At 41.1% G+C, this 16850-nt stretch overlaps 1 protein-coding gene across 1 annotated transcript in view; it reads right to left on the reverse strand.

The window, feature by feature from the left end:
• Positions 1–13661: 13661 nt before the first annotated feature.
• Positions 13662–16850, reverse strand: part of LOC139420457 (plexin domain-containing protein 2-like) — a 170560-nt gene continuing 167371 nt past the window's right edge. Inside the window, exon 14 of the mRNA XM_071170623.1 lies at positions 13662–16435. Coding sequence (XP_071026724.1) covers positions 16316–16435 — 120 coding nt within the window. The 3' untranslated portion in view covers positions 13662–16315. The remainder of the gene's footprint in view (positions 16436–16850) is intronic.

Consider the following 16850-nt stretch of genomic DNA (forward strand, 5'->3'; position numbering starts at 1 on the left):
AGAGGTGGATTTTTAAAAGTAGAAGTTCAAATTATTTGGGTACAGACCTGGATAGTAGGACAGAACTCTGCAGGCTATCTTTGCAGTAGATTGCAACACCGCCCCCTTTGGCAGTTCTATCTTGTCTAAAAAATGTTGTAGTTTGGGATTAAAATGTCAGAATTTTTGGTGGTCTTCCTAAACCAGGATTCAGACACAGCTAGAACATCCGGGTTGGCAGAGTGTGCTAAAGCAGTGAATAGAACAAATTTAGGGAGGAGGCTTCTAATGTTAACATGCATCTATGGAGATTGCATGTCTATGCGCTCGATTTTATACACCTGTCAGCAACAAATTTGGTGGGGTTGCTGAGCTATTTGTCTCCAAAACACTGTGAAGTCAATTCCAACACTAAACCCGGAGAGAGATTTGTTGAAGAGTCATCCTGTGAAGTTCACCGCAAAATTACTGTGACAAAGTCATTCAAAACTTGGCATGGTACTTAAAGGTGCTTTTAAGCTGAAATGCTACTGACAAAAAAGCCACTGAAAAGCTAATAAAATGGCCTCCATTTGGGTAGTTCTATCTAGACTATCATATGAATTCAAATGTCATCCTATTCCAAATGCAGTCTCAAACCAGACCCTAGGCAACCGTGGCGTTTGGAAATTGTGGGAGGCAAGGCATATGTCTTGAGACGATTCCAAATACACTTCTTTTCCATGAGTACCACTCACTACCACTAGATGGCAATAAGACATCATATGTGCACTTGCTGATAACACTCAGTGGACCATCCATTCCTACTGTTCTGCTCATTTTAGAGGGGTGGTTGCCAGGCGGGTTTTACCAGATTATTATGCTTATATAATAATATACTATAATATACTATAATACTATATGTATAATATACACTACACTGTTGGACTGGCCACTGACTCCACTACAAAACCACTGACAGTATAGAGAAATCCTCTTGGCAGTGCACATCTCCATTCCCACCGTTACCTAAACCCCAGTGCTCTCCTCCAGTGGCCCACCTGAGGTGGGATATGGAGAAATGGACACAATGTTATTGTTTCAGAGTCCCTGGTGCTTTCTTCTACATGTCTCTCAACCCCTTCGTGGTGTCTTACTCCAGTCTAGTGTATTCCTTCAGGAGGTAGACTCGTGTTTGTTTGAATCACGCTCTGGTGACAGGCTTCTTTCTGGCTTGGTGAAGTTTCCTTTCTTTTGGCTCTTCTTACTGTTTTCCCTGAGGATGGTTACAAAGTGCTTCTAAAACAAGTATGCGCTTGCTGTTATTTGTTGTACCACATGGTTTATCAGGAAGAATGGGATAACAATTGTGTGTGTGTGTGTGTGCATGTTTGTGCATGCGTGTGTGTGGTCCACTCTCTGTGTGGTCCAATCCCCCCTGGCCCTGGCTAACACACTCCACCGGTCTATCGCTGTAGGTGCTAATCCTAAAAACACACACTTGTGTTCCTTGAACAAGTGTAGAAGCAGTGAATTCCCCAGTCAAGCCTGCCAGGCTGACGGAGAGTCAAACAGCCCCTCTAATCTCCCAACATCTGCTCAATGAAACCTGCTTTCAATTTACACCAACGATCTGTCACGTTCATAGAAGGAACAGCAACACAACCTCCTGTTTACAGTGAGAAGCATCCAGGTAGACACTCACATGCTGCTGCGCCGTGTGTAGCCTAGCTGTCAAACGCTGGGCTGCCGAGCTCATTTGAAATCTTTGAATCAAATGTTATTTGTCACATGCTTTGTAGACCAACAGTGAAATGCTTTCTTATGGGCCCTTCCCAACAATGCAGAGAGAGAGGAAATAATAGAAATTGATAACACAATAATAAATATACAATGAGTAACGATAACTTGGCTATATACACGGGTACCAGTACCGATTCGATGTGCAGGTGTACCAGGTAATTGAAGAAGATACAGTGCATTTGGAAAGTATTCCGATTGCTTGACTTTTTCCACATCTTGTTACGTTAATCTTATTCTAAAAATGTATAATATCTTCTTTTTTTTCATCAATCTACACACAATATCCCATAATTACTCCAATTGTATATTAAAACCCCCCAGGAATATCACATTTACATAAGTATTTAGACCCTTTACTCAGTACTTTGTTGAAGCACCTTTGGCAGCGATTACAGCATCGAGTCTTCTTGGGTATGACGTGACAATCTTGACACACCTGTATTTGGGGAGTTTCTCCCATTCTTCTCTTCAGATCCTCTCAAGCTCTGTCAGGTTGGATAGGGAGCATTGCTGCACAGCTATTTTCTAGTCTCTCCAGAGATGTTTGATTGTGTTCAAGTCTGAGCTCTGGCTGGGCTACTCATAGACATTCAGATACTTGTCCCGAAGCCACTCCTGCATTGTCTTGGCTGTGTTCTTAGGGTCGTTGTCCTGTTGGAAAGTGAACATTTGCCCCAGTCTGAGGTCCTGAGCGCTCTATAGAAGGTTTTCATCAAGGATCTCTCTGCACTTTGCTCCGTTCATCTTTCCCTCAATCATGACTAGTCTCCCAGTTCCTGCCATTGAAAAACATCCCCACAGCATGATACCGCTACCACCATGCTTCACCGTAGGAATGGTGCCATGTTTCCTCCAGATATGACACTTGGCTATTTGGTTAACTATTTAACTATTTAGCAGCCTTATGGCTTGTGGGTACAAGCTTTTCAGGGTACTGTTGGTTCCAAACTTGTTGCATCGGTAATGCTTGCTGTGAGGTAGCAGAGAGAAAAGACTATTACTTGGGAGGCTGGGGTCTTTGACAATTTTTAGGGCCCCTTCCTCTGACACCGCCTGGTGTAGAGACATCTTGGATGGCAGAGAGCTCGGGCCCAGTGATGTACTGGGGGCATGCTCAGCCCTCCGATTCCTGTCGTCTAAGATCAACTCCTTCGTTTTGCTGGCATTGACGGAGAGGTTGTTGTCCTGGCACTACACTGCCAGGTGTCTGACCTCCCTATAGGCTCATCATTGTCGGTGATCAGGCTTACAACCGTCATGTCATCAGCAAATGTAATGAAGGTGTTGGAGTCGTGCTCGGGGTGGGTGAACAGGGAGTACAGGAGGGGACTAAGCACACACCCCTGAGGGGTCCCAAGCTCGCACCCCTGAGGGGCCCCCGTGTTGAGGGTCAGCATGGCGGATGTGATGTTGCCTACCATCACCACCTGGCGGCGGCACATCAAGAAGTCCAGGATCCAGTTGCAGAAGGTGGTGTTCAGTCCCAGGGTCCTTAGCATAATGATGTGCTTGGAGGGCACTATGGTGTTGAACACGGATCTGTCAATGAACAGCATTCTTGCTTGTGTTCCTCTTGTCGAGGAAGAGGGAGAAGGTAGAGATTTTGTCATCTGTGGATCTGTTAGGGCGGTATGCGAATTGGAGTGGGTCCAGGGTGTTTGGATTTGTTTGAGTTTGTGATGTGATATTTCAATTAACCAACTCTGTTATGGGGTCTAGTGGCTTGGGGGTACAGAATAGTAATGTTTACTACAAGCCTGTCTGTCTGTTTGTCTATCTCTGTGTGTGTGTGTGTGTGTGTGTGTGTGTGTGTGTGTGTGTGTGTGTGTGTGTGTGTGTGTGTGTGTGTGCGTGTGCGTGCGTGCGCGCACCATTCATTTATTAATCCACAAAAGCAGGGAAATAGAATAGTCAACAGTGAATTTGGGTTGGATGGGACCGGTTTTGCTGATGCTAGGAGGGTGTTTGCCAGTGAATAATTCAGACCAACCTTTGTGTTTGAATGATAGTATAGACTACCACCAGAATATTTCCTCTTAGCGCTTATCGAAAACTAAATTCCCGGGGAGATTGCAGTCCCTGCTTTGGCTGAATTGCAATGCAAAACACATTGATGGAGAGGCTAAATCCAGCAGACTACACTACTGTACCCAGCCATAGTCATTTCATCTTTCCCATTTTTAAAAACGTATTTTACATCAATGCTCCAAGAAGGAACAGAATGAACAGCTGATGAAATACTGGCTACCCTAACACTCCACTGAGTGGTTTGTTTGTTTACTAGAATCATTGCCATCGATGGGGAATGGCCCAGTAAAATACTGTCCCCGCTGAGAGATGGAGAGCTGTCAGCACTCACACAGCAGGAAGAACCAACAGAGTTCAAAGGTGGAAGAAGAAGAAGAGGGACTCTGCTGGAGGGAATGAAAACACACGTCAGGGGGAGGAGAATAAGAGATAGACCGAGAGGAGCAGCATGGCATGGCCACCAGGGCAGTCTCTTTTGTGTTGCTACTTAAGTTTAAATGATTCATTATATTTGTACTGTGCCATTCCCCAATGTCACAACAGTAACTAAGGTTAGATGTGGACAACATAGTGGAAATGTGATTTAAACAACTTTATTATTTAAAATGCAATCAAAATGACAGTAGTTACAGAAATTACAGGCTGCTAGGCTATTGTGTGATTTTTTTTTTAGGCTCTAATGTCAAGTCATCGTTTCCTAAAGAATTTTCCAATGAGATCGGAACAAAACATAGGGTCACAGTTTAGAAGAAATTTGAATCCTCTGTCCTCCATTTTGAGATCAGGCAAACACTGTTGAGTTACATTGTTCGTTTCACCTCATTTGTCTGGAAAAAAGAGTAACAGCACTCTGCAGTAGAGTGCACCCTATCTCAACAACAGCACAATGTTGCTTTTCTCAATCTAAAAAAGCAGGTCAAGAGCAAGTTGGGTGAAAGCAATCAGTGTGAGATTAGTGATGCAAGTGATTACTGGATAAACACAAATAGCTTTCTTATCACAGACCAGCTAGTTTGAAAGTGTTGCAATCGCTCTGTGTAACATAGACTGAACGCTCAGGCCTACTGAATGACAACATTTTCCCTATATAGAACACTGCTTTTGACCAGAGCCCTATGGCTCCTGGCTGGTCTAACTAGCACACTAAATGAGGAATAGAGTGCCATTTGGGACACAGATTTGGAGTGGCTATAAAAACATTAGCAGTTTCCGGTGGCAGAGTGGAACAAGCAGATGTCCCAGAATGCCCAAACTACACAGCATTTCTCCACAGGGGAAAACTCAGACAATCTGTCAAAGTCCCAAATGGCACCCTATTCCCTTTATAGTGTACTATGTAGAGAATAGGGTAACATGTGGGACTTAGATGAAGATGTCTGTAGGCATGGAAAAGCCATTTTGGGGTTGTCACCAAATACTCCGTCCCATCTGCTCTTTAACACTGTTTTGGAAAATAATCTGATATTATAGGGCGTCATGAAAGGGCTGCTCTCGTGCAGGAGGCTTGAAAGCCCTTGGGTCCTACAGTAATGTTCAGTAGAGTGGAGTAGTGGGTCGCTGTGCTCAGTCACTCAACCTCTGTAGATTGGACTAGTTATGAATAAAGCAGGGGTTGAGTTCTGGTGTGTGTGTGCGTGTGTGCGTGCGTGCGTGCGCGTTTCTCTGCGTGTGTCTCTATGTGTTTGTCTGAGTGAATATACTGTAGGTCTGAGGTGGTGTGTTCAAAGTGGTGACTGCCATAGGAGATGCAGTGGTTTGGTTCAACGTTAAGTGGTGGGATATCATTGGGCTGGTGGGGAGTGGAGTGAGAGTTTGGGAACATTGGGACCCAGAGAAGCTCTCACGGTACAGGGTAGAGAACATTTTAGTATGCAGACAAAATAAACATTGTGATGGGTCTTTGGTCTCAGTGCAATGGGGGATTCATTCAAAATAGATGCCGTAACCCTAAATGATTCCATCTATGATATCACTAAACCTTTGAAAATTAGAAATGCATAATGAAACTAGATGAATGTTATATTGCACATTGGGATAATTTTCTGTAGAATCCACTTCTTTGTAATTGTAAATAGTACAGTGTTTACTATTGTAACCCAAGGCATATTTCTCAGATCAATCTACAATTTATGTTTAAATACATTTCATTTTGTTTGTTCGGTTGGTCTTGGTATAGTATATACAGTACCAGTCAAAGGTTTGGACACACGTACTCCTTCCAGGATTTTTCTTTATTTTTCTCATTTTATACATTGTAGAATAATAGTGAAGGCATCAAAACCATGAAATAAAACATATGGAATCATGTAGGAACCAAAAAAGTGTTAAACAAATCAAAATATATTTGAGATTCTTCAAAATAACCACACTGCCTTGATTACAGCTTTGCACACTCTTGGCATTTTCTCAGCCAGCTTCATGAGCTGTTAACAGGTGTGCCTTGTTAAAAGTTAATTTGTGGAATTTATTTGGAATTTATTTCCTTCTTTAATGTGTTTGAGCCAATCAGTTGTGTTGTGACAAGGTAGGGGTGGCATACAGAAGATAGTCAGTCATATTTGGTAAAAAAAAAAAGAGAAAGTCAATCTAGAACATTTCAAGAACTTTGTTTCTTCAAGTGCAGTCGCAAAAACCATCCAGCGCCATGATGAAACTGGCTCTCATGAGGACCACCACAGGAAAGGAAGACCCAGAGTTACCTCTGTTGCAAAGGATACATTCATTAGAGTTAACTGCACCTCAGATTGCAGCCCAAATAAATGCTTCACAGAGTTCAAGTAGCAGACACATCTCAACATCAACTGTTCAGGGGAGACTGAGTGAATCAGGCCTTCATGGTCGATTTGCTGCAAATAAACCACTACTAAAGGACACCAATAAGAAGAAGAGACTTGCTTGGGCCAAGAAACATGAACAATGGACATTAGACCGGTGGAAATCTGTCCTTTGGTCTGATGAGTCCAAATTTGCGATTTTTAGTTCCAACCGCCGTGTCTTAGTGAGATGCAGAGTAGGTGAACAGATGATCTTCGCATGTGTGGTTCCCACCGTGTAGCATGGAGGAGGAGGTGTGATGGTGTGGGGATGCTTTGCTGGTGGCACTGTCAGTGATTTATTTAGAATTCAAGGCACACTTAACCAGCATGGCTACCACAGCATTCTGCAGCGATACGGCATCCCACCTGGTTTGCACTTAGTGGGACTATCATTTGTTTTTCAACAGGACAATGACCAGAAACACACCTCCGGGCTATGTAAGGGCTATTTGACCAAGGAGAGTGATGGAGTGCTGCATCAGATGACCTGGCCTCCACAACACCCGACCTCAACCCAGTTGAGATGGTTTAGGATGAGTTGGACTGCAGTGAAGGAAAAGCAGCCAACAAGTGCTCAGCATATGTGGGAACTCCTTCAAGATTGATGGAAAATCATTCCTCATGAAGCTGGTTGAGAGAATGTCAAGAGTGTGCAAAGCTTTCATGAAGGCAAATGGTGGCTACTTTGAAGAATCTAAAATATAAAGTATACAGTTGAAGTTGGAAGTTTACATACACCTTAGCCAAATACATTAAAACTCAGTTTTTCACAATTCCTGACATTTAATCCTAGTAAGAATTCCCAGTCTTAAGTCAGTTAGGATCACCACTTTATTTAATGAATGTGAAATGTCAGAATAATAGTAGAGAGAATGATTTATTTCATATTTTATTTCTTTCATCATATTCCCAGTGGATCTGAAGTTTACATACACTCAATTAGTATTTGGTAGCATTGCTCCCAAGGATGAACCAGACTTGTGGAGGTGTACAATTTTTTTTCTGAGGTCTTGGCTGATTTATTTTTATTTTCCCATGATGTCAAGCAAAGAGGCACTAAGTTTAAAGGTAGGCCATGAAATACATCCACAGGTACACCTCCAATTGACTCAAATGATGTCAATTAGCCTATCAGAAGCTTCTAAAGCCATGGCATCATTTTCTAGAATTGTCCAAGCTGTTTAAAGGCACAGTCAACTTAGTGTATGTAAACTTCTGACCCACTGGAATTGTGATACAGTGAATTATGAGTGAAATAATCTGTCTGTAAACAATTGTTGGAAAAATTACTTGTCATGCACAAAGTAGATGTCCTAACCAACTTGCCAAAACTATAGTTTGTTAACAAGAAATTTGTGGAGTGTTTGAAAAATGAGTGTTAATTAACTTTCTTGGGATCGGTGTCCCTTCCATGGGACGGTTGAGCTAACGTTGTCACACCCTGACCATAGTTTACTTTGTATGTTTCTATGTTTTGGTTGGTCAGGGTGTGATCTGAGTGGGCATTCTATGTTACATGTCTAGTTTGTCCAGTTCTATGTTCGGCCTGATATGGTTCTCAATCAGAGGCAGGTGTTCGTCATTGTCTCTGATTGGGAACCATATTTAGGTAGCCTGGGTTTCACTGTGTGTTTGTGGGTGATTGTTCCTGTCTATGTGTTTTCACCAGATAGGCTGTTTAGGTTTTCGTTACGTTCTTTATTTTGTAGTGTTTGTATTGATTCGTGTTTTACGTTTGTTTATTAAAACATGGATCGCATTCGACACGCTGCATTTTGGTCCGACTCTCCTTCTCATACTGAAAACCGTTACAAACGTAGGCTAATGCGATTGCATGAGGTTGTAAGTAACAAGAAAATGACCCAGGACATAGACATATCTGATATTGTCAGAAAGCTTAAATTCTTGTTCATCTAACTGCACTGTCCAATTTACAGTAGCTGTTACAGTGACAAATTACCTTTCTATTGATTGAGGAGAGTGCACAATTTTGAACATGAAAAGTTATTAATAAACAAATTAGTCTCATTTGGGCAATCCTAATACCTCATTTTGAACAGAAACGCAATGGTTCATTGGATCAGTCAAACTTTTCACATACACTGATGCCATCTACTGGCCAAAATCTAAATTGCACCTGGGCTGGAATAATACATTATGGCCTTTCTCTTGCATTTCAAAGATGATGGTACAAAGAAAATACAAAAGAACGCTTAGTTTTTTCTTTTGTATTGTCTTTTACAAGATCTATTGTGTTATATTCTACTACATTCCTTTCACATTTCCATAAACTTCCAAGTGTTTGTTTTCAAATGGTACCAAGAATATGCATATCCATGCTTCAGGTTCTGAGCTACAGGCAGTTAGATTTGTCATTTTAGGTGAAAATTGAAAAAAAAGGGGCTAATCCTTAAGAGGTTTTAATGACTCAAACCTAACTCTATGTAAACTTCCGACTTCAACTGTATTTTGATTAGTTTGAAACTCTTTTGGCTACTACATGATTCCATATGTGTTATTTCATAGTTTTGATGTTTTCTCTATTCTTCCACAATGTAGAAAATAGTAAAAATAACGAAAACCTCTTGAATGAGTAGGTGTGTCCAAACGTTTGACTGGTACTGTAAATCATAAGTATGAAGCAACAAAAAAATGGTTTTGTTTGATTTGATCAATGCGTGAAAGCCTTGTCCTGTATATCGATCAGCAACAGCAGATATGTAATGATTGATTCATTATTTCACATTTGAATAAAAAAAGAGGCCACTCATAAAGAAAGACAAAATAGTAACAATCTAACATGTACAGTGCCTTGCGAAAGTATTCGGCCCCCTTGAACTTTGCGACCTTTTGCCACATTTCAGGCTTCAAACATAAAGATATAAAACTGAAGAATCAACAACAAATGGGACACAATCATGAAGTGGAACGACATTTATTGGATATTTCAAACTTTTTTAACAAATCAAAAACTGAAAAATTGGGCGTGCAAAATTATTCAGCCCCCTTAAGTTAATACTTTGTAGCGCCACCTTTTGCTGCGATTACAGCTGTAAGTCGCTTGGGGTATGTCTCTATCAGTTTTGCACATCGAGAGATTTTTCCCATTCCTCCTTGCAAAACAGCTCGAGCTCAGTGAGGTTGGATGGAGAGCATTTGTGAACAGCAGTTTTCAGTTCTTTCCACAGATTCTCGATTGGATTCAGGTCTGGACTTTGACTTGGCCATTCTAACACCTGGATATGTTTATTTTTGAACCATTCCATTGTAGATTTTGCTTTATGTTTTGGATCATTGTCTTGTTGGAAGACAAATCTCCGTCCCAGTCTCAGGTCTTTTGCAGACTCCATCAGGTTTTCTTCCAGAATGGTCCTGTATTTTGCTCCATCCATCTTCCCATCAATTTTAACCATCTTCCCTGTCCCTGCTGAAGAAAAGCAGGCCCAAACCATGATGCTGCCACCACCATGTTTGACAGTGGGGATGGTGTGTTCAGGGTGATGAGCTGTGTTGCTTTTACGCCAAACATAACGTTTTGCATTGTTGCCAAAAAGTTCAATTTTGGTTTTATCTGACCAGAGCACCTTCTTCCACATGTTTGGTGTGTCTCCCAGGTGGCTTGTGGCAAACTTTAAACAACACTTTTTATGGATATCTTTAAGAAATGGCTTTCTTCTTGCCACTCTTCCATAAAGGCCAGATTTGTGCACTATACGACTGATTGTTGTCCTATGGACAGAGTCTCCCACCTCAGCTGTAGATCTCTGCAGTTCATCCAGAGTGATCATGGGCCTCTTGGCTGCATCTCTGATCAGTCTTCTCCTTGTATGAGCTGAAAGTTTAGAGGGACGGCCAGGTCTTGGTAGATTTGCAGTGGTCTGATACTCCTTCCATTTCAATATTATCGCTTGCACAGTGCTCCTTGGGATGTTTAAAGCTTGGGAAATCTTTTTGTATCCAAATCCGGCTTTAAACTTCTTCACAACAGTATCTCGGACCTGCCTGGTGTGTTCCTTGTTCTTCATGATGCTCTCTGCGCTTTTAACGGACCTCTGAGACTATCACAGTGCAGGTGCATTTATACGGAGACTTGATTACACACAGGTGGATTGTATTTATCATCATTAGTCATTTAGGTCAACATTGGATCATTCAGAGATCCTCACTGAACTTCTGGAGAGAGTTTGCTGCACTGAAAGTAAAGGGGCTGAATAATTTTGCACGCCCAATTTTTCAGTTTTTGATTTGTTAAAAAAGTTTGAAATATCCAATAAATGTCGTTCCACTTCATGATTGTGTCCCACTTGTTGTTGATTCTTCACAAAATAATACAGTTTTATATCTTTATGTTTGAAGCCTGAAATGTGGCAAAAGGTCGCAAAGTTCAAGGGGGCCGAATACTTTCGCAAGGCACTGTAATATGCAAGATTTTTCATTCATAACCTGAATCTGTACATGTTTTGAGGCAATCTACAAAGGTTTAAGCCCCTGTTTATTCAGTGCCTTCAGAAAGTATCCATACCCCTTGACTTATTCCACATTTTGTAGTTGCAGCCTAAATTCAAAATGCATTAAATAATGTTTTTCTCTCTCACGCAGCTACACACATACCCCATAATGACAATGTAAAAACATGTTTTAGAAACATTTGCAAATTTATTGAAAATGAATGACAGAAATATCACATTTACATACAGTACCAGTCAAAAGTTTGGACACTTACTAATTTAAGGGTTTTTATTTATTCTTACTATTTTCTACATTGTATAATAATAGTGAAGACAACAACACTATGAAATAACACATATGGAATCATGTAGTAATCAAAAAAGTGTTAAACAATTTAAAATATATTTTACATTTGACATTCTTCAAAGTAGCCACCCTTTGCCTTGATGGCAGCTTAACACACTCTTGGCATTCTCTATTTGGTAAAATACCAAGTCCATATTATGACAAGAACAGCTCAAATAAGCAAAGAAAAACAACAGTCCATCATTACTTTAAGACATGAAGGTCAGTCAATCTGGAAAGTTTCAAGAACTTTGAAAGTGCAGTCGCAAAAACCATCAAGCGCTATGATGAAACTGTCTCTCATGAGGACCGCCACAGGAAAGGAAGTACCAGAGTTACCTCTGCTGCAGAGGATACATTCATTAGCGTTACCAGCCTCAGAAATCTGCAATTAACTACACCTCAGATTGCAGCCCAAATAAATGCTTCACAGAGTTCAAGAAACACAAGCAAAGGACATTAGACCGGTGGAAATCTATCCTTTGGTCTGATGAGTCCAAATTTGAGATTTGTGGTTCCAACCAGCGTGTCTTTGTGAGACGCAGCGTAGGTGAATGGATGATCTCCACATTGTGTAGTTCCCACCGTGAAGCATGGAGGAGTTTGTGTTATGGTGTGGGGGTGCTTTGCTGGTGACACTGTCAGTGATTTATTTAGAATTCAAGGCCATCTTTACCAGCATGGCTACCACAACATTCTGCAGCAATACGGCATCCCATCTGGTTTGTGTTAGTGGGACTTTCATTTGTTTTTCAATAGGACAATGACCCACAACACACCTCCAGGCTGTGTAAGGGCTATTTGACCAAGAAGGAGAGTGGTGGGTTGCTGCTCAAGAGGCCCTGGCCTCCACAATCATCCGAACTCAACCCAATTGAGATGTTTTAGGATGAGTTGGTCTGCAATGCCAAGGCAGCAGCTACTCTCTCTGGGTTCCAGCAAAATTAAGGCAGTTTATACCATTTTAAAAACATTACAATACATTCACAGATTTCACAACACACTGTGTGCCTTCAGGCCCCTACTCCACCACTATCACATGTCTACAGTACTAAATCTATGTGCATATGTGTGTATAGTGTGTATGTTGGACTGCAGAGTGAAGGAAAAGCAGCCAACAAGTGCTCAGCATGTGAGACTGTTGAAAAGCATTCCATGTGACTACCTCATGAAGCTGGTTGAGAGAATGCCAATAGTGTGCAAAGCTTTCATCAAGGCAAAGAGTGGCTACTTTGAAGAATCTCAAATATAAAATATATTTTGATTTGTTTAACAATTTTTTGGTTACTACATGATTCCATATGTGTTATTTCATAGTTTTGAGGTATTCACTATTATTCTACAATGTAGAAAATAGTAAAATAAAAAATAAACCCTTGAATGAATAGGTGTGTCCAAACTTTTGACTGGTACTCTATATACTTCACACCCCTGAGTCAATACATGTTAGAATCACCTTTTGGCAGCGATTACAGCTGGATTGTACCATTTCTGTGCATTACTCTTCAAGCTTTGTCAAGTTTGCTGTTTATCAATGCTAGACAGTCATTTTCAAGTCTTGCCATAGATGTTCAATCCGATTTAAGACAAAACTATAACTAAGCCACTCAGGATCATTCAATTACGTCTTGGTAAGCAACTCCAGAGTATATTTGGCCTTTTGTTTTGGGTTATTGTCCTGCTGAAAGGTGAATTTGTCTTCCGGTGTCTGTTTGATAGCAGACAGAACCAGGTTTTCCTTTAGGATTCAGCCTGTGCTTAGCTCTATTTCATTTATTTTTATCCTAAAAAAAACTCCCTAGTCCTTGTCGATGACAAGCATACTCATAACATGCTGCAGCCACCACCATGCTTGAACATATGAGAGTGGTACTCAGTGATGTGTTGGATTTGTCCCAAACATAATGCTTTGTAGTCAGGACAGACATGAAGTTTATTTATTTGCCACATTTTTTGCAGTTTTACTTTAGTGCTTTATTTTTATATTTTGGAATATTTGTATTGTGTACAGGCTTCCTTCTTTTCACTCTGTCATTTAGGTTAGTATTGTGGAGAAACTACAATGTTGTTGATCCATCCTCAGTTTTCTCCTATCACTCTAACTGTTTTAAAATCGCCACTGGCCTCATGGTGAAATCCCTGAGCGGTTTCCTTCATCTCCAGCATCTGAATTAGGAAAGACACCTGTATCTTTGTAGTGACTGGTGTATTGATTCACCATCCGAAGTGTAATTAATAACTTCAAAGGGATAATCAACATTATTTTATTTTTTCATTTACCAATAGGTGACCTTTTTTGCGAGGTATTGGAAAACTTCTATGGTCTCTGGGGTTGAATCTGTGTTTGAAATTCACTGCTCGATTGAAGGATCTTACAGATAATTGTATGTGTGGGGTACAGAGATGAGGTAGTCATTAAATACTATTATTGCACAAAGTGTGAGTCCATGCAACTTACTATTTGACTTGTTAAGCACATTTTTACTCCTGAACTTATTTAGGCTTGCCATAACAAAAGGGGTTGAATACTTATCGACTCAAAACATTTCAGCTTTTCATTTTTAATTCATTTGTAATTACATTTCGAAAGACATATTTCCAACTTTGACATTATGGGGTATTATGTGTAGGCCAGTGACACAAAATCTCAATTTAATGCATTTTAAATTCAGGCTGAAACACAACAAAATGTGGAAAAAGTCAAGGCGTGTGAATGCTTTGTGAAGGCACTATGCTATGCTAGGGTTAAATGAGATGGACTAGCCAGTAATATAGAACAAGAGCTGGAACAGTATGGGGTTAGATATCTGCCAAAAAATCTCCCCAAAGTGATTTACGATTCTAATGTTACATTCATTTAACATTTTGGCAGATTTCTCACTCCATAGAACAGTAAGACATATTCTCCAGTCCTGTTCAAGATCCGATTCAGTTGCAGGTCAAACCAGGGTCATCATTTCAGCTTTTTACATTTTTTATTTAACTAGGCAAGTCCGTTAAGAACAAATTCTTATTTACAATGACGGCCTAGCCCGGGCAAACCCTCCCCTAACCCGGACGGCGCTGGGCAAATTGTTCGCCACCCTATGGGACTCCCTATCATGAATGGTTGTGATATAGCCTGGGATCGAACTAGGATCTGTAGAGACCTCTCCGCCACTCTAAGGTATGGCAAACATAGGGTAAGGTAAAGTGACGGGGAGAGGGTGATTCCAAGAAATGTTCATACATTTTTAAGCTTATTTAATGCATTACTACACAATTTAAAAAGTACGAAATGCTATTTGGAGAACAGCAAAAATGAAATTTACCTCAAACACGTCATACAGCAATTAGCTGCGATGCCCTAGCTCAGATGTGGGATTAAAAACGAATTTCATTCCAAGTCAAACGACAGTTACCTAGCATCTTAGCCACCCTACAGCAATCTTCTACCTCTACACTGTTTTAAAATAAATGTTGTGCTGTTCACCATCCCGTTCCGATGGATGTTTGGTCCTAAAGCCACCCCGCTAATACTGCTAAACTGCATTTGTCTTGTAAATCGGGATTGGAATGATTTTAGTAGCCTATTTTAAATTGTTAGTATTGAGCTAGGGTATGGGGACTGCCATATCCAATTGACGCCCCTAGGTCAAACTACTTGAAAACCACATTGTACACATAAAATCAAAACCCAGGCAAACTCAAGCCAGGTATGTCCCAAACTTATAATACAATTATGGAAAAGTACCTCTGGTCAACCACTCGGCATCAATTACACAGACCCAGCTCAAACTGACCCACCTACAAGCAGGTTGATATCCAATCACACAAAAACCACACAAACATGTGAGCACACACACACACACACGTTTAGACCATGCATACACACAACCACACACACTCACAAAAGCGCCTGTCTCGCAATTTTGCAATTGTACCAAATGAAATAAAGATGTATGTGCATGAAAAACTTTGTGCAAAGAATGTTGAGCAAACTCCAGTCAGGCAAAGAATGTTGAGCAAACTCCAGTCAGGCAAAGAATGTTGAGCAAACTCCAGTCAGGGAAAGCATGGCACGGCAGTACTGAAATCAATGTAAAAATAAAATAAAAACGTTTTAAAAAAATGGAACAAACTTTATGTAAAAAAGAGATACCAACAAAAGCCTGCTACTCCTGGGTGGGATGAGGGGCAGTAGCAGGAGCATATCACACTATTGAACCACGCTATGAAGTAAAAAGCTACGGTAAAGAAGCCTTATTATGGTAGTGGAAAGCAAGACAAAATCCCCTCACTGATAAGGAATAACAAAACCCAAGTTAAAAAAGCAACAGAAAAACCCCCAACATGGAACAGTAAATTAGCAAAACCTCAAAGGATATATAAAGGCCTATATAGCCTCACCAACATTTAAAGTCAAGATCTCTGTTCACATACTCTGTATTCTTTCTGAAAAATATACTGTATAATTCTTCCTACTACTCCCCCCTCACATCACACACCACCAGTGTAGGGCAGTCACACTGTACAACCCACTCAATGACACCGTTACGTTCACCCTGTCCCCAAGAAGTCAGTCACGTTCACCACCGTGAGTGTGAAGTGTTCGAAGACTTTGGGCTTGGACTGAAGAACTGACTTGAGATCAGTTTAAGGTTTCCCCACAGCACAGTCCCTCTGGCAGTGACCCTCCCTCAGCAACTCTCAGATCAGCTCTCTGTTGAACAAGCCAGGTTTGAAGGTTCACCGTGGTAGTCCACCAAACACAAGGCCTTACTCTAAGACCACCAGAAAAAAAAGCATGGGGATTTCAAAGTGACACCACCACGATTTTCTCATCTCATTTCACAACATTGACAGTGAGCGTTTGAATCGACAAAACAAGAGACCAGCGTCAATCAGTCGCATTGGGGGGGAGCGGTGCATGCCCCTTAGCACTGCTCAGACTCAATAAAGCCCTCCTTCTCCTGGCCCACGGGCTCCACCTCCGCGTAGGCCGGGTGACCCGACCCTCGACGGAACTTCATGGCCGGCCACCTGCTGGGACGTCTCTGGAGAAGGGGAGAGGGATTAGAGGTCATTGAGGTGACAGACTAGGGTCAAAGGCCAAAGGTCTGCAATGCCACTGACCTGTGCCCAGGGTTAGGTCACTGTGCTACACCCTATTTCAGCTGAGCTCTCTCTGTAGCTATCACGTTCTTCTTGTTTCCCCTAAACGCTGATCCTGGGATAGTTTAGCATTTCCCCCACTAATGGTTAAGGTTAGGATTAGAGGAGGAGGAAGCTGATCCTAGATCTGTACCTAGGGAAAACTTCCCCCCGGAGCTACATATGGATGTATAGCGGTAGAAATAAGTGAGCACATTGTATTACAGACAGCGAAATATAATATATGACATTTCCAGAGTTAATAACCTCTTAGGTATGCGTGATTGAAACAGATGTATTGGGAGTAAATGTTATGAC

This window comes from Oncorhynchus clarkii, chromosome 11 (assembly GCF_045791955.1).
Source record: "Oncorhynchus clarkii lewisi isolate Uvic-CL-2024 chromosome 11, UVic_Ocla_1.0, whole genome shotgun sequence".
In the NCBI taxonomy this organism is placed as follows: domain Eukaryota; kingdom Metazoa; phylum Chordata; class Actinopteri; order Salmoniformes; family Salmonidae; genus Oncorhynchus; species Oncorhynchus clarkii.